At 53.0% G+C, this 17,678-nt stretch overlaps 3 protein-coding genes across 3 annotated transcripts; 1 reads left to right on the forward strand and 2 right to left on the reverse strand.

Moving 5' to 3' along the window:
* Nucleotides 1-6,397: 6,397 nt before the first annotated feature.
* On the forward strand, nucleotides 6,398-9,345 carry LOC107055386 (osteoclast-associated immunoglobulin-like receptor). Its single transcript, XM_040653996.1, has 8 exons — nucleotides 6,398-6,403; nucleotides 7,154-7,244; nucleotides 7,318-7,353; nucleotides 7,471-7,749; nucleotides 7,831-8,142; nucleotides 8,264-8,404; nucleotides 8,517-8,554; nucleotides 8,999-9,345. Exons 1-8 carry the CDS (start codon nucleotides 6,398-6,400, stop codon nucleotides 9,134-9,136), a joined length of 1,041 nt encoding a protein of 346 aa, XP_040509930.1. The 3' UTR covers nucleotides 9,137-9,345.
* Nucleotides 9,346-11,178: 1,833 nt separating this feature from the next.
* Nucleotides 11,179-15,877, reverse strand: LOC124417459. Its single transcript, XM_046904842.1, has one exon. It carries the CDS (start codon nucleotides 14,396-14,398, stop codon nucleotides 13,130-13,132), a length of 1,269 nt encoding a protein of 422 aa, XP_046760798.1. The 5' UTR covers nucleotides 14,399-15,877; the 3' UTR covers nucleotides 11,179-13,129.
* Nucleotides 15,878-16,264: 387 nt separating this feature from the next.
* Nucleotides 16,265-17,678, reverse strand: LOC121107894 (platelet glycoprotein VI-like). The gene is made up of 5 exons (XM_040654514.1): nucleotides 17,648-17,678; nucleotides 17,535-17,574; nucleotides 17,147-17,421; nucleotides 16,755-17,066; nucleotides 16,265-16,633 (listed from the first exon to the last, which is right to left on the reverse strand). Exons 1-5 carry the CDS (start codon nucleotides 17,676-17,678, stop codon nucleotides 16,473-16,475), a joined length of 819 nt encoding a protein of 272 aa, XP_040510448.1. The 3' UTR covers nucleotides 16,265-16,472.

Here is a 17,678-nt window from a genome sequence, read left to right on the forward strand (position 1 = left end):
TGTCAAGGAAACAGATAAGTTTCCGTGGAGATGATTGCTGTGATTTTCCCCCACCTGAAGCCGGTTGTCTGTCTGCCCTTCCAGATGTGAGGTGTCCCCAAGGATTCCTGATGCTGCCCCCAGTGGGAAAGTGCGGTGGGGACAGTGGGGAATGTGCAGGGTAGACATGTTGGGGACCTCATGTAACATCCCATGTGGGACACCTCAATGCAGCCATGTGTGCTGCAGTTGGGATATCATGGGGGACACCCAGCCAGGGCACGCACAGGCAGCCTTTTTGGGCCAGTGTGTGACAGCTGACAGCTGTCAGCCTGTGTGGGACACCGCAGTAACGTTGTATGTACCACTCCACGTGTGTCATCCCATCCTGGGCCCCATGGTGCCACGGCATGGGGAAGAGGATTGTCAGATGAGGAGGTGACATCATGTCACTGTGTCTCCAAGGGGAAGTGAGAGTGGATCTCCAGACACTCCTTGTCCTCACTGCAGTCTCGCTGTCCCCACGCTGCTCCTGCCTCATGGCACCAATGGCGGTGGCCCTCATCCTTGGTGAGTGACAATGGGTACGTGGTGCCACGGGGGTTGATGGCCCTGTGTGGGACCAGGACCGTGTCCCTTGCAGGTTGGTGGCTGGTGGCAGCGAGCAGGGCACAGCAAGGTGAGTATGGGGACAGGGGGAGAATGGGGACAGAGGGAGGGGAGTGTGGTCAGGAGGCCAGCAGAGGGGCTGAGGATGGCGTGCAAGGACAAGGCTGACTGCTGTCCCCTGTCCTAGTGCCCCGACCCTCCCGTCGCTGCACCCCCAACCAGGGGGTGTCCCTGGGGGGACACTTTCACCCTGCGCTGCCACCTGCCCCGGCTGGCTGCCTGGGTCTGGCTGTACCAGGAAGGAGGTTTGTCGTACTACAAGGGGAAGGAGAAGGAGGAGAACGCGGCCGAGTTCTTCTTTGTTAGCACGGAGCGGGAACACGCAGGTCGTTACTGGTGTCAGTACCGGGTGTCTGAATCAGCCGAGGTGTCAATGAAGAGTGACCCTGTGGAGCTGGTGCTGACAGGTGAGAACACTGGGACAGTGGACAGCTCTGTGAGTTCTCAACAGGACCATGTCCCATTGCTGTCCACTCCCTCATGCAGATCGCAATTTCCCCCCACCTCATATCTCCCTTCACCCCGAGGAACGTGTGAGGACAGGGACCAATGTCACCATCCGCTGCTGGAACAAGGACTATGGGGCCACCTTCCTCCTGCACAAGGATGGACGCTCAGCTCCTATCCAGCACCTGGTCCAGATGATGTTGGCGCAGTCTCCTTCACACTCTTTGGGGTGACTCCAGCTGACAGTGGGCACCTACAGGTGCTCCTATCACCCCAAGAACTACTCCTTTCTTTCCTCACCCCTTGGGGACAGCGTGACACTGGAGGTGACACCCACACCTGCACCCCCAGGTAGGTACCTGCCCCCCATGTGTTTGTCCCCAGCGCCACCCATGGGTGGCAGTGTCATCACATCCCTTCCCCATGGAGGTGATGCTGGGGATGAACACACCCAAGTACCTGTACCCCACAGGTGCTGAGTTGGTGTCCCGTGGGAACCTGGTGGTGGCAGTGGTGAGGGGCTGCGCTGCTGTCCTCATTCTTTGCCCTCGGCGTCTTCTTTGTCATCGATGACCGCAGCCTCTGGATACGGAGAGATGAGAGTCTGGGTGGGGAAGGGATTTAATGGCTTGGATCTCCTGTACATCCCCTACACATCTCCCCAGTCTTTCTCTTCCTCTCCTTCCATTCTTCTGTAGAATCCACCAGGTGTACCATTGGATCCACTATACATTGCCTATCGATTCCCTCAGATGTTCCCTGCCCCCATCCCATCTCCTATAAATCCATCATGTATCCCCTGCCTCCCCTTCCAGGCCCTATAAATTATCTAGTCCCTGTCATCTTGTGCATCTGTGTCCATCCTTTATTGATCCACTATAAATACACCCAAGTGTTACCTACCTCCTCTTGCATCCCCTGTTTATTCTCACAAGTCCAACAAGTTCACACCCCCTTCATCCCCCATAACCCCACAATGATCCCCTTCTGTTTTGACTCCGGTGCCTACCCACAAATTCCTGAGGCTGAGCAGTTCCAGATAAGTCTTTGGGTCAGGGGCCCCTGATCCCAGCCTGTTCCTGGGAACCTCATACTCCACCTGGAACCCAAATCCCTGCCCATGTGGACCCCGGGATCCCCCACATCAGATGGTTTACTCTAACCTTGTGTGATGCTCAAAATCCTGACCAGGGGGAAGCACAAATCTGCCTTGTGGAGATCCCCGAGGGCCCAAATCAAAGTCCTTGCACCAACTGGGAAAACCAGCCATAAACATCCCCCTGACAGTGTGGGCAATCGATACAATGTAATAGGACCCCCAAAAGGCACACATATTTACTCTCAATATCGAACCAATGTTACCCCAAATCAAAGTCCCCCCACATCCCCAAACACACCATCACTGACCACCCCCACACACTTACAACAGAGATGTCCCTCCTCACAGCCATACTGTTCTCCACCATCTCCAGTTGTAGGAGAATGGCTCCAAGAGCAAGGACATTGTGAGTACGAGTGCTACGTGTACTACCCAGGCTATGAGAGCTTGAAGCTGTCAAAGCAAAAAGAAAAGCTGAGGCTGCAGTTAAGATAAGGGGGAAGCTAGCCTGGGGAGAGACTAAGGCAATGGAATGTGAGGAACAGTGTGAAAAGCCGTGTGATGATTAATGCTGGACCAATAGCTTTGCGAGCAAGACACGTGATTTTTGTATGCTAACCAATCGTGAGCTGTCTATCTCCATGTGCACCCTGTATTTCTGTATAAGTATGAGCTGATTTGGGCAATAAATCAAAGCTCCACCATTACTTCTATGAAGACATGTGGGTTCGTTTCGGGCAACCTTCCTGGAAGTGGCACCCGAACAGGGACCCGGGAAAGCCGCACAAGTTGCCACCATGGTTCGATGTAGAGGCAGCGGGACGCTCGAGAGTTGTCACAGCGGTTTGACGTGGAGGCAATGGGAGCGGGGAAGGTTGCTGCGAGTAAGTGCCGTTTGCCAAGAGGACGGTAGCTCAGAGCATCGTGTGCTGAGAGGACAACGACTCTGACCCGCAGCGGGGTGAGTGCCGTGTGCTGAGCAGGCAGCAACTTGGGTAGGAAGTGTGCGCAGCTTCCTCCTCCGCCAACTGCTGCTAGCATGGACAGACCCTGCTTCTTAGTATCCTTGCTAAGCAAGGGGAGACAGTGAAGGATAAGGACCTAGCTAAGCTAGTAACGTGGGCCCGAGAACAGGGGTTCCTGAAGACTCCTCTGCTCATTTTCATAGCGGAAGAATGGCGTGATATAGGAGATCATATGTGGGACTGTGTGATATTTGGGGGGAAGGATGAGAAGTTACTGAAGCCTCTGAGATCGTATGTGGCGTGCTGTTGCCAACACCTTGAAGGCCATATGACCCCCCGCTGAATGGCCGCCGCCACAGCCACATCAGCCGTCGCGCGGTGCTCACCATGGGAGTAAAGGGCTTTCCAGGACTACATCGAGAAGCACTGCACCAGCGCCGTGGTGCCTGTCGAGCTGCAGAAGCTGGCGCGGGGCAGCCTGGTGGGCGGGGCGGGGGGGGGTGGCAGCAGCCTCCGCAGACCTTGCTGCGCCTCCTCATCGAAGCCGACAACTGCCTGCACTGGCTCTATGGTGGCTTCTACATGGGCTGGGCTGTTTTGCTGAACTGATTGCTGGACTAAATGTCTCACTGCATTGGGACCATCCAGGAACTGTAACTTATGGAATCGCAGGCGATAGGGAACATGTCACAAAATTGGATCCAGACCTGCTTTGTATTCGGCAATACCCAGCAGGGCCCAAATCTCTATAAAGGGCTGAATTGGACCTCTTGGACTAATGTATCTAGCGGTGGTAAATTTACTTATCGGGATGCTGGTGGTTACTGTGGCACCAATACATCAAAAAAGACAGGGTTTGGGTGCCTATGGTGCAGCTGCAAAAGGTAACAACGCGACTATATGGTGCAATGGCTCTGCGAAGGCATTGCCTTCCGGACATCTTTTTGATCTGTGGAGACAGAGCGTGGCAGGGCATCCCTAGCCGGGTGATAGCTGGACCTTGTAAATTTGTTATTTAGGAAAATTAACTATGTTTGCTCCTCCCTTTGCGCAGCTTTGAAACATTTGTCTCTCTAACCTCTCTAACTGCATGAAGTGTGCTCTGCTAACCCCTGAATGTAATGATAACACTGAGCTCTTATCGCTTGCCACAAGGGTTGCGCTCTCCTTTTTCGAACAGCTTCTGCTTGATCAAAACAGCTTACGGCATGCCTTGCTACAAAATCACGCTGCCATAGACTTTCTGTTATTAGCTCGAGGTCATGGGATGGCTTCGTGGCCTTGTCAAGGAGGGCCTTTGTCTACTGATGTTGCTGGTGGTGGGAATCCTCATAATTTGTTTGGTTACTGCTGTTTTTAAGAAAATGCTCGCAATTGTTACCTCGGCTGTTTTGCTTGTGCAAGAAAAGAACGGGGGAACTGTGGATGGATGGCTGACCCAGGGAGGTCATGTTTTTCTCCCCCTGGGTCACTGCGAGCAAAACAGTTGCTATGGATCACTGTCTCACACAGAACAACGATGGGAGTTGGCGAAAGGAATGCAGAGCTGCGATAGAGACTGCTGTGCCAGGTGCCATGAGACAAGCTGCAATCAACCACAAGTTATGAGAACCGTGCCTTGTTGTACTTAGCATGTTATTTGTACTGCTCTATATAAACAGCTGTGCACAGTTGTTATTAAATTGCTTGGCTACTAGTAACCATATGGGTGTGTGGCCTCGTCCATGCCGCGCCTTGGCTGAATATTGCTCTCCAGGGAACCTCGACAAGTTGCTCGGCGACAAAAGACGTTGTGGAAGTCCAGGTAGATGACATCAGTTGCCCTTGGATAACATCAGTTACCCTCAAAGGCTCCTTTCTCACCCCAAAGTTCTTCCTTACGCACCATGAATTCCATACCAGCAGTTGAGAATCTCCAATTATTCCCAAGTGACTCCAAAGTTCCATCACCATTCTTCTGGGACAGCAAAAATTACCCCACTCCAACCCAAAGATCTACAAAACCAGAGCAGTGCATGGCCATGCTTACACACAACACATGTGCAAGCTACTTTAGTGCACAAAAACGTGTATGCTGGGTGCAGGATGAACATCACCATCGCCATGTGCAAGGGTGTTGTGTGTGCTCACCATCACGTGCACTGCATGCATATGATACACACACTTTACACGTGTGTCTGCTGTCACATGGGCAACAGAGATGTACATACACGTGTATCACAAACCTACTAGCGCGCCTCCATGTCTGTATGCAAAATGTCATGTTGTCACAGAGTTATCTAGATTAATCTATGCCCGTGACAGCGGGACAGTAGGATCGTGGGCCCTTTGGATTCCCCTCCGCACAAAAAAAACCAGAGCAGCGGCAACAATCTAAGGAGGAGAACTTACTTTACTAACTGTGATGTCGGAATGCAAGATGACGTGATATAATACAATCTAATTGAAAGTAAAGGTAATAAATCAAAGGAAATAAGAGAGAGAGAGAGAAAGAGAGAGAGAGAGTGAGAGTGAGAGAGCTTCCGAAACCGAAAGCCTTACTTGATGAAGGCGCATGGCTTGGAAAGCACACCCACTCCTCTCCCTGCCAGCAACTGAAAGCGAAAGACCGTGCGCAACCAGATGACGTATCTTCCGTGATGTATCTTCCTTCTCTGACCGTGAGGTCTGCTGGGATACGTAGTTCTTCTTCTCTTTTGTCCATGATGTTATGATGTGGAATACCAATAGCAAACTTACAAAACCATGACAAGCCCCTAAATCTCCATCCAACTCTGATCTCTACAGCCAGACCCAATCTCTACATCCACACCCCCAAGACTCCATTCAACCACCAAATCCATCATTCAAACCCTAATACCTCATCTACAACAAAACCTCCATCCACCCCACAATCCTCCACTCAGTCGGAAAGCCTCCAACCAACCCAACATTTCTATCCAGCCCCAAACCTCCATCGAGACTGCAGATCCTTCATGCAGCTGCCAGATCAACCTGTGGCCCCTAAATCTCCATCCAGCCCCACAAAATCTGCCATCTGTGCTCAAAAATCTCCATCGAGCTCACAAACTCTCCAGCATTTCCTCTTTTATCACCAAAAGGGGGAAGTCAGCTCTCCTGCCCTTCCCCTCACTGCTGCTCCCACACAGAGCCCTCCCACACACAAACTTCCTCTTCTCCTCCAGTTTCAGGCAAACCCCTATATCATGGGGCTATCTAGGTCAATCCAGATCAATCTATGCCCGTGACAGGGGGGCTGTAGGCCAGTGGGCCCCTTGGTTCCCAAAAAATGGGAATGGAGAAGGGAAAGGGGTAGAGGAACGGGAGCTGGGCTCAGAGAGGGAAAGAGAATGAGCAGAGGCAACGGTCAAAGGAGGAAAAATTATTTTACTGACTGTGATATCGGAATGCAAGATAACACAATATAATACCATCTAATTGTAATTGAGGGTAATAAATCAAATAAAATAAGAGAGAGAAGGTTTCTGAAACCAAAAGTCCTCCTTGAATGAAGGTGCATGCCTTGGAAGCACACCCAGCCCTCTGCGTGGCTACCAGAGCAAGAGAGAACTGACAGAGCCCGATCCCGTGACTTCTGTGCCGTGTCTTCTTTCTCTGACCGTGAGGTCCTCTGGGATATGCAGTTCTTCTTCTCTTTTGAGAAGCAGGTTTCTGGAAGGTTGTCAACCAACAGAACTGAAGTGTTAACCCTTTAATCACCCGTGCTGTCCATGATGTTACGATGTGGACTACCAATAATAAAATTACTGAACCATGACCCCCTGGAGGACACTATTCATTGCCACACTCTGGCAGCAATTTGCAGGCAGCTAATATTTGACAGCCTGTGTGGGGCACCCCAACAGGGACTGCAATTGCACCTCCATGCATGGCAGCCCATGGCTGATAACCAAACACACTACCCCTGGGGGACTGCAATTGCAAAACTGGGGAGGTGACATCATGTCACTTCTTATCCCTTGGAAACTGAAAGCTGCTCTTGGCCATTTCCTTTCTCCGCTGCAGTCTCACTGTCACAAGCTGCTCCTGCCTCACGGCACCAATGGCGGCGGCCCTCATCCTCGGTGAGTGACAAAGGGGACGTGGTGCCGCGGGGGTTGGTGGCCCTGTGTGGGACCAGGACCGTGTCCCTTGCAGGTTGGTGGCTGGTGGCTGCGAGCTGGGCACAGCAACGTGAGTATGGGGACAGGGGGAGAATGGGGACGGAGGGAGGGGAGCTTGGTGAGGGGGCCAGCAGAGGGGCTGAGGAGGGTGTGCAGAGACAAGGCTGACTGCTGTCCCCTGTCCTAGTGCCCCGACCCTCCCTGTCACTGCACCCCAACCAGGGGGTGTCCCTGGGGGACAATGTCACCCTGCGATGCCACCTGCCCCATCCAGCTGCCTGGGTCCGACTCTATCAGTACCAAAATGCAACATACATCGAGCAGAAGGACAACGTGCAGGACATGGCTGAGTTCTCCCTGGCTGGCATAAAGCAGGTAGATGCAGTGAGATATCAGTGCCAGTACCAGGGGTTGGAGCCTGCAGGGACATCAGAGAAGAGTCACCCCGTGGAGCTGTTGGTGACAGGTGAGGGCACTGGGGAAAGCAGACGGCCCTGGGCTGTTCCCACAGGGCTGTGTTCCATCTCTGTTACCTCTCTGTGCTCAGATCACAGGTATCCCCCACCTGGCATTTCCCTGATCCCCAGAGAATATGTGAAGATGGAGACCAACATCACCATCCAGTGCTGGAACCAGCAATACGGGGGCACCATCTTCCTGCACAAGGACGGGCACTCAGCCCCTATCCAGCACCAGGAACCCAATGGTGGGGGCACTGCCACCTTCACCCTCTTTGGGGTGACCCCAGCTGACTCTGGCACCTATAGGTGCTCCTACCGCGTAGGGGGCTCCTACCTTCTGTCCTCACCCCTTGGGGATAATGTGACCCTGGAGGTGATTCCCAGACCTGCACCCCCAGGTAGGTCTGAGCTCCCCTTCAGGGCACCCCCTCTCACCAGTAGGTGACAGTGTCACTGCATCCCTCATCCATTGAGGTGGGGACTGTTTACAGGGACACCTTAAACACTTTGACCCCACAGGTGACAATGTGGGTCCCAGCAGGAACCTGGTGGCAGCAGTGTCGGGGGGCTGTGCTGCTGCCATTGTCATCATCATTGTCCTCACTGTCTCTTTCCTCCTCGTTGCTCAGAGAAGACGAATGCAGACAGATGAGAGGCCTGGTGGGGAAGGGGTTAAATGGCTTTGATCCTCCATAGATCCCCTATAGATCCCCACTGGTGTTGTTTGGTCCCTTCATAATCCCACCCTTCTCTCCTCCCCTTTATGACTCAGGTGCCACCTCCAGAAGCCCTGAGGCCGTGCAGTTCCAGGTCAGTGTCTGGGTCAGGAGACCCTAACCGCAACGTGCCCCATTGCCCCTCCCCCAGATCTCAACAGGAAACCCCAAACACTGCCCATAGTAAACCCCTTTATGGATTCCAACGATGTTGTGCGAAACACCCATCCGTAACATCCCATGGGGACCTCCAAACCTCCACCATAGGGATGCCCCACAACCCAAACTGAAGCCCCCTGGCATGCTCCAAGCCTTAAACATCCCCAGACTCTATGTGCAGCCCCATAACATAGTGGGAACCCCCAAACACCACCCACAGGGAACCCCAGGGTCATAGCCACAGCTTCCCAAAATCTACACCACCCCATAATCCCAACCCCCTTCTCCTGGACAGCCCCCCACCCATTACACAATGCCATCATCCCCTCAGTTGGGATGTTGGGATCCCATGGTCACACTGCTGTCCCTGTGTCCCCAGGTGTCCACCGGTGACAGCGAGGGTCTGACCTACGCCCAGCTGCAAGCTGTGACCCCCAGCACCCACCCCCGCGGCTCTTCTACCACCCCGGAACCCCCCATTATCTACGCCGAGGTGGGCACGCGGGGACCCCGCTGATGCCCCCAGATGTGTACGCAAACACGGGTGTGTTGTGTGCACACATGGTCTTCAAGGGTGCACAGTGCCAGTGTGCTCGGTGTGCTCACCATCACGTGTGAATTACAGCCATGTACCTGTGCGTGTGAACACGTGGATCTGTATTAAATGGGTGTGCACCATCCCATGTGCACAACAGGTGTACAAACACACGTGTGGGACACACTGAACTATGTTATTTTTTGTGTGTCTGTGCGATGCTGTATGTGTGCACCACCAGCTGTACACACTGCTGCTCATGTGTGTCCTTAGCGTGTGCTCCCTGGGTCTGCACTACAGGTGTGCCTCCACAGCACATGCATGTCATCAACACGTGCCCTCTGCCTGCACCACATCTGTCCCCACAGCTCACGTGTCCTTTCCGTGTGCTCCCTACGGCGCATTTCCATCTCCACAAGCCAAACCAGCCCCCATCCCACAGTGGTGTTGGGGCAGGATTTGTGGTGAGGAGGGAAAATGCCTTTGGGTGATGGCTGGAAACAGGACAGAGGGGTTGTGGGGTTTTCCAGAAAGTGGGGGAGAAGAGGAAGTTGGTGTGTGGGAGGGCTGTGTGTGGGAGCAGCAGTGCGGGGAAGGGCAGGAGAGCTGACTTCCCCCTTTTGGTGGTGGAAGGGGAAATGCTGGAGAGTTTGTGAGCTCGATCGATATTATGGAGTCCAGATGGAGGATTGTGGGGGGGGCTGGATGAGACCTTTTGGGACCACAGAAAGATCTGGGAGCTTCATGAAGGATCTGCAGTCTTCTCGATGGAGTTTTGGGGCTGGATAGAAATGTTGGGTTGGTTGGAGGCTTTCGGACTGAGTGGAGGGTTTTGGGGTGGATGGAGGTTTTGGTGTAGATGGGGTTTTGGGGTTTGAATGATGGATTTTGCGGTTGAATGGAGTCTTGGAGGCCTGGATGTAGAGATTGTGTCTGGCTGTAGAGATCAGAGGTTGGTGTCGATTGAGAGGCAGGAAGGAGGTTTCAGAGGGGACGGAGGTTTTGGGGGATGAGTGACATTTATGGGGCTGGATGGTGGATGTGTGGACTGAATGCCGTTTTTTTTGGGGTGGATGATGATTTTTGTGGCTGAAGGTCCTGGAGTTCATTGAGGTTTTGGAGGGCTGTGTTTGGAGGGTGGTGTGGGGTGTGGATGTTGGGACTGGATGAAGGATTAGGGGTGGCTGGATGGAGATGGTGGAGTTGGATGTAGAGTTTGGTGTGAGATGGAGGTTTTGGGAATGGGTGGAGATCACTGGGATGAATGGAAGTTTTGGGGTCAGTACATAGATTCTGGGGGTCAATTGGAGTTTTTTAGGGTCTGGTTGGGGATTTTGGGGGTGAGTGGAGGTTTTGGGAGTGGACGGACAGATAGACAGTAGGAAAGATAGTTAAGGTGTTTGTGTGGATAGTAGGGCCAATAGGTAACAAGATAGAGAGATGAACAGGCAGAAGGTGGCTTGAATTTGTTGTGTCCATACTGGATCAGGAGGTGCATCCCCAGGAGCAGGAGATCCAGCAGGCCGATGGATGGATGGATGGATGGATGGATGGATGAACGGACAGATTGATAGGCACATGGATGGACGAGAGACAGAGTGATGGGAAGCAGCCCACACAGCTGGGAATTTGTCCTCAAGGACAGGGAGAGGAGCAGAGCTGTCAGATATGTAGGGCCGCTTTGCTCAGGGCACAAGATCTCTCCATCCCCAGTGCAGGCTGTCCGGAAAGGAAGGCAAGAGAGCAGCATGGCTGAAGTGGGACCTGCTGGTCAAAGTGGAGAGCAAGAAGCAGATGCACAGGCAGTGTCAGCAGGGCCAGGGAACCTGGCAGGAGGGTGGTGCTCGTGCTGGTCTGTGTGGGGCTGGGGGCAGGAAGGCCAAGGCCCAGTTGGAACTGGACGTGGTGAGGGGTGCAAAGAAGAACGAGGAAGGCTTTGACAGGGCTGTCAACCTGAAAAGGAAAGCCCAGGATGGTGAACTCGAGGAAGGTGGCCTGGATGAATCCACGCATCTTCACAGAAGTAATGGTGGAAACTTCTAAAGGGGTTTTTATTGCCAGAATCAGCCCATACTTATATAGAAATACAGGGTGCACACGGCATCTGATAATTGGTTAGCACACAGAAATCACGCGTCTTGCTCGCTAGCTATTTGTACAGCATTAATCATCACACGGCTTTTTTCACTGTTCTTCGCATTCCTCTGTCTTGATCTCTTCCCAGGCTAGCTACCCCCTTATCTTAACTGAAGCCTTTGTTCTTCTTCCTGCTTTGACAGCTTCAAAGTCTCATAGCCTGGGCTGTGCACATAGCACTCGAGCTCACAAATTTTTGCTCCCTGAGCCACTCTCCTACAATTTCCCCTTTTTCTTTTGGCACAAGCCAGGTAGTAGGAATCACATCTTGAACCATTTCTTTGCGAGCATTACAGTAAGCAAGGCACGCTTATCAGCACACCAACCACTGTCTATAAGAACGCACTAGATTTGTGCTACACACTTCTACAAAGCGTTCCTCGTCAGTAAGCTAAGACCACACGGCACACCAGTTTTACCTACAGTTTCAGTATCCCAATGAGTAAAAATACCACAGCCCCCGCACTGGATCAATAACTGTACCCGACCCCACAATTAGTGCACTTCTGATTCTTGTAACCGCTAATTGCTCCTGGCAGTTCCCAGTGGCCAAGAGGCCTTCCCGATGAGATGTTTTCTGCCATCTGCTGAGGGAATACCGGTAGCAGCCTGGCAGTCGCGGCACTATGGATGATGTCTGTACACCACGCGGCTATTGCTCGCCGGAGTCGCTGTTGTAGTCGTAGGGTTGAGATGGGTTGTTGATGTTCGGGGCTGGCTTGGTCCATTTACTGGGAACCCATAATGGGCCAGATCCTGGGGAGACACAACTATAACCTCTACTGTTAAACAGAAGCGGAGCAGGACCCTCCCCCATGGCAGTGGTAGGGTTCCTATATTGAACCTTCTCTGAGGGAGTAGACTGCTTACGAATCTGACTATGATGTATAATTACGGGAGCTAATTCTGCATTTCCTACTAAGCTAAGGAAGTGAAGGGTAAAAAGGACTCGTGATAATCTCACGACTGGATCAATCTCTTCCTCCTGCTTCTGTTTCGTTAGGTATTCTTTAACAGTTCTATGAGCTCTTTCTATCATTGCTTGACCCGTGGGACTATGAGGGATTCCAGTGACATGCTTTACCCCCCACATCTGCAAGAACCTGTGAACCCAACCTCCCGTGTACGCCGGACCATTATCCGTTTTTATCTCCTGAGGCACGCCCATGACTGCAAAGCAAGCTGTCAAATGCCTCACCACATGGGCTGCCTTTTCACCAGCCTGTGCCGTAGCCCACAGCATTCTAGAAAAGGAATCAATGGATACATGTACATACTTTAACCTCCCAAATTCTGGTACATGAGTGACATCCATCTGCCAAATCTCACAGGCTTGTAAACCCTTTGGATTAACTCCTAGACCTAGGCTAGACCCGTGCTGTGAACCCTGAGAGCATGCCCGCACAATGCCCTTTGCTTCTGTACCCGTCAGGCCAAACTGGCGCCTCAGTGCCTTAGCCGACTGATGGAACATGTTACGGCTGCTTCTTGCGGCCTGAAAGGAATCCTGCGGGGCATGTAGTAGTGGACTGAGAAGTGCATCAGCACAAGCGTTGCCCTCTCCTAGACCCTGGGTCCCTAGGTGACTCCTGATATGCAGGATGCTACAAGGCACAGAGCGATCATCTCTTGCCCGCTTCACCTGCAAGAAGAGTTGAGCTAGTCTTGGGTCCTGGGGGAGCTTAATCAAAGCTTGCTCTATACGTAGCACTACTCTTACCATGTATAAGGCATCTGATACCAAATTTACACACTGATCTCACCACCTGGAGAGGGCCCATGCCACTGCTCACACCAGACCTTGGTGCGACAGGCACAGTGAAAATGACCTTTCTGCCCTCAGCAGAAACATATCCCCGGTTTCTGCCCTCCATCCTTCCCACTTATTCTCATCACAGCTGCTGCAAGCAGCCTCGCAGTGGGTAGGATGGCTTGTGCCACGGCATTTGCCATAACTTGCCCACTACGCTGTTGCTCTGCCCTACTAGCAAGATCCAACATTTCTCCAACCCCAGCATCTTCTGGGAGTGTAGCCAGCAGGCACTTCATAGAGGGATTAGCATTCTCAAAGGCAAGCAGCTGAAACATGCTCTGTTTAGTTTCCTCAGACATCTCTGCTTGACTGGCAAGAGCCTTCCACAGCCTGTCCAAAAATGGTGGATTTTGCTCGGTTGGGCCCTGCTGAGTGGCAGCGAACGATGGCCAAGGTTGCATGTCAGGCACAGCATTAAAGGCCATCTTAGCCAGCTGAGCTGCCAAGTAATGCAGCTGCAAAGGATACGTTAACTGTGCTGCCATATTCCCATATGCTCCCAAACCTGTTATCATGTCAGGATTAATCCCATACAAGACATCCCCCTGGTTACGCGGACGCCCAGCCTCCACCCGCGCTAAGTGTTCCCCCTCCCAGTGCCAAATAATAACTTGAGAAGGAGTTAACAACAGCCTAGCCAGATTAGCACAGTCCATCGGGGAATTAACATCAACAGTAAATAGCCAATCAAGCATCATTCGCGCCACATCAGACTTTATCCCATTCTCTCCTACAGTCTTTTTCGCTTGCTGCAAAACTTTCCACTCGTGTTGCTCATATTGCGGTCCTTGGGGACTCTGCATGAGTGGACAGACAAGCGCACCTGCTGTTTGCCACTCACCTTCCAGAATGGCATCCCAAATTATGCCAGTCCATCTCCGTTCCATTACTGGAGCCCCTTCTGCCACAGTATAATGAGACAGAGGAGCAGAGGATGGCTTTGGAACGCAGGACTCCACAGCCGGGATTTGCTGAACCAGTTGTTGCACCGATTGGGCCGGTTTTATAGGGACTAAGTTCAGCGCGTGGTCCCGTCGACCCTCTAGCTTCTGTACGGCTTTGTCGCTTTGTCTCCCTAATTCAGATACTGTAGGTTGTCCTGGCATTGCCATAGAAACTTGATGATGTTCAGGAGGGAATAAGTCTGCCTCCGAGTCAGACTCCTCATCTCCACTAACTGGCAGAGGGACTTGCTGCAGATCAGTGGGGGAAGGAGGCTCGGAGGTTGGCAGATCAGCAGTGGGAGGAGGCTCGGAGGTTGGCAGGGGCGGATACAGCGTCGGCCGGCTCGCCATGCCCCCTTGCTCTCTGCCGCGATGTACTTCCGCATCTTAATGCCAGTCGCCGCAGCCGGCTGAGAAGGAGCTTCCTCCTCGGGAGGTGCTGATGCAGCGTGGTCTGCGGAGGCCCCTGCTCCCACCCCTCAACAATTTCGGCATGGATGAACACTGCCTTGACCCCACCAGGCCCCTCACTGCCATTGGTCCTCTAAAGAGATTGAAAAGATGAGAGCAACTCTTGGGGAAATTAGAGGACCCTGCCTTCGCAGGAGCGGCTATAACTTGGGTAGCAGAGGCAGCCACGTTCGCCTCCACTCTCATAGTCTTAATCACGAGTTTTAATCATGATTTGCGAGGTAGCGCCTAGGGCTGTAGTCTCCTTCGCCTTGCCCTGAATGGCTCTGTCCCACATGCAGTCCCCAATTTCACGCCATTCTTTCACTACGAAAATGAGTGGAGAAGCCTTCAAGAACCCCTGTTCTCGGGCCCACGTTACTATCTTAGCTAGGTCTTTGTCCTTCACTGTCTCCCCTCGCTTAGCGAGGATAGTAAGAAGCAGTGTCTGTGCTGCTGCAAATTCCACATCCATGCAAGCAGCAAGTAGTGGAGGAGGAAGCTGCGCAATCTTCCTACCCGAGTTACCATCATTTTTGGCATACAGCACTCACCCCGCTGCGGGTCTGAGTCGTTTCCTCTCGGCACACGATGCTCTGAGCTACTGTCCTCTTGGCAAACAGCACTTACCCGCAGCAACCTTCCCCACTCCCGTTACCTCCAGGTCAAACCACTGTGACAACTCTCGAGCGTCCCGCTGCCTCCACGTCGAATCACGGTGGCAACTTGTGCGGCTTTCCCGGGTCCCTGTTCGGGCGCCACTTCGAGGAAGGTTGCCCAAAACAAACCACATGTCTTCATAGAAGTAATGGTGGAGCTTCGATTTATTGCCCAAATCAGCTCATACAGAAATACAGGGTGCACACGGAGATAGACAGCTCATGATTGGTTAGCATACAGAAATCACGCGTCTTGCTCGCATAGCTATTGGTCCAGCATTAATCATCACACGGCTTTTCACACTGTTCCTCACATTCCATTGCCTTAGTCTCTCCCCAGGCTAGCTTCCCCCTTATCTTAACTGCAGCCTCAGCTTTTCTTTTTGCTTTGACAGCTTCAAGCTCTCATAGCCTGGGTAGTGCACGTAGCACTCGTACTCACAATGTCCTTGCTCTTGGAGCCATTCTCCTACAACTGGAGACGGTGGAGAACAGTATGGCTGTGAGGAGGGACAGCTCCGTTGTAAGTGTGTGGGTGTGGTCAGTGATGGTGTGTTTGGGGATGTGGGGGGACTTTGATTTGGGGTAACACTGGTCCGATATTGTGAGTAAATATGTGTGCATTTTGGGAGTCCTATTACATTGTACGGATTGCCCACACTGTCAGGGGGATGTTTATGGCTGGGTTTTCCCCAGTTGGTGCAAGGACTTTGATTTGGGCCCTGGGGGATCTCCACAATGCAGATTTGTGCTTCCCCCTGGTCAGGATTTTGAGCATCACACCAGGTTAGAGTAAGCCATCTGATTTGGGGGATCCCGGGTTCCACATGGGCAGGGATTTGGGTTCCAGGTGGAGTATGGGGTGCCCAGGAACTGGCTGGGATCAGGGGTCCCTGACCCAAAGACCTATTTGGAAGTGCACAGCCTCAGGAATTTGTGGATAGGCACCGGAGTAAAAACAGAAGGGGATCATTGTGGGGTTATGGGGGATGAAGGGGGTGTGAAACTTGTTGGACTTGTGAGAATAGGCAGGGGGTGGAGGTGGAGGCAGGTAACACTTGGGTGGACTTATAGTGGATCAGTAAAGGATGGACACAGATGCACAAGATGACAGGGACTAGATAATTTATAGGGCCTGGAAGGGGAGGCAGGGGATACATGATGGATTTATAGGAGATGGGATGGGGACAGGGAACATCTGAGGGAATTGATAGGCAATGTATAGTGGATCCAATGGTACACCTGGTGGATTCTACAGAGGAATGGAAGGAGTGGAAGGGGAAATCTGGGGAGATGTGTAGGAGATGTACAGGAGATCAATGCCATTCAATCCCTTCCCCACCCAGACTCTCATCTCTCTGTATCCAGAGGCTGCGGGCATCGATGACAAAGAAGACGCCGAGGGCAAAGATGAGGACAGCAGCGCAGCCCCTCACCACTGCCACCACCAGGTTCCCACGGGACACCAACTCAGCACCTGTGGGGTACAGGTACTTGGGTGTGTTCATCCCCAGCATCACCTCCATGGGGAAGGGATGTGATGACACTGCCACCCATGGGTTGCACTGGGGACAAACACATGGGGGGCAGGTACCTACCTGGGCGTGCAGGTGTGGGTGTCACCTCCAGCGTCATGCTGTCCCCAAGGGGTGAGGAAAGAAAGGAGTAGTTCTTGGGGTGATAGGAGCACCTGTAGGTGCCACTGTCAGCTGGGGTCACCCCAAAGAGGGTGAAAGTGGCTGTGCCCCCACCACTGGAGTTCTGGTGCTTGATAGGGTCTGAGCTCCCATCCTTGTGCAGGAAGAAGGCGGCCCCATAGTCCTTGTTCCAGCAGCGGATGGTGACGTTGGTCCCTGTTCCCACATGTTGCTCAGGGTGAAGGGAAATGCTGGATGGGGGATATCTGACATCTGCATGAGGAAGGGGACAGCAGTAGGACACGGTCCTGTGGGGAGCAGCCAGAGCCATTTGCTGTCCCCAGTGTCCTCACCTGTCAGCACCAGCTCCACGGGGTCATTCTCCACTGACACCTCGGCTGACTCAGACACCTGGTACTGACACCGATAACGACCTGCGTGTTCCCGCAGTGTGCTATCAAAGAAGAACTCGCTCGTGTCCTGCTCCTTCTCCTTCCGCTTCTTATACGACCAACCTCCTTCCTGGTACAGCCAGACCCAGGCAGCCAGCCGGGGCAGGTGGCACCGCAGGGTGACAGTGTCCCCCAGGGACACCCCCTGGCTGGGGGTGACAGGGAGGGTCGGGGCACTAGGACAGGGGACAGCAGTCAGCCTTGTCCCTGCACACCCTCCTCAGCCCCTCTGCTCTCCCCCTCCACTCGCACCCCTCCCTCTGTCCCCATTCTCCCCCTGTCCCCATACTCACGTTGCTGTGCCCTGCTCGCTGCCACCAGCCACCAACCTGCAAGGGACACAGTCCTGATCCCACACTGGGCCACCAACCCCCGTGGCACCACGTCCCCATGGTCACTCACCGAGAATGAGGTTCACCGCCATTGGTGCCAT

Source organism: Gallus gallus, chromosome 31 (genome assembly GCF_016699485.2).
Source record: "Gallus gallus isolate bGalGal1 chromosome 31, bGalGal1.mat.broiler.GRCg7b, whole genome shotgun sequence".
NCBI lineage: Eukaryota > Metazoa > Chordata > Aves > Galliformes > Phasianidae > Gallus > Gallus gallus.

What these genes read in the sequence shown, in the direction of transcription:
- LOC121107894 (XM_040654514.1), bottom strand. Translation starts at nt 17,678, where the DNA reads ATGGCACCAATGGCGGTGAACCTCATTCTCG. An exon ending in GGCGGTGAACCTCATTCTCG is followed by an intron (nt 17,575 to 17,647) that starts GTGAGTGACCAT and finishes TGTCCCTTGCAG; the next exon opens with GTTGGTGGCTGGTGGCAGCG. An exon ending in CGTGGAGCTGGTGCTGACAG is followed by an intron (nt 17,067 to 17,146) that starts GTGAGGACACTG and finishes TTCCTCATGCAG; the next exon opens with ATGTCAGATATCCCCCATCC.
- LOC124417459 (XM_046904842.1), bottom strand. Translation starts at nt 14,398, where the DNA reads ATGGCGAGCCGGCCGACGCTGTATCCGCCCCTGCCAACCTCCGAGCCT.
- LOC107055386 (XM_040653996.1), top strand. An exon ending in TGCGAGCTGGGCACAGCAAC is followed by an intron (nt 7,354 to 7,470) that starts GTGAGTATGGGG and finishes CCCCTGTCCTAG; the next exon opens with TGCCCCGACCCTCCCTGTCA. An exon ending in CGTGGAGCTGTTGGTGACAG is followed by an intron (nt 7,750 to 7,830) that starts GTGAGGGCACTG and finishes CTCTGTGCTCAG; the next exon opens with ATCACAGGTATCCCCCACCT.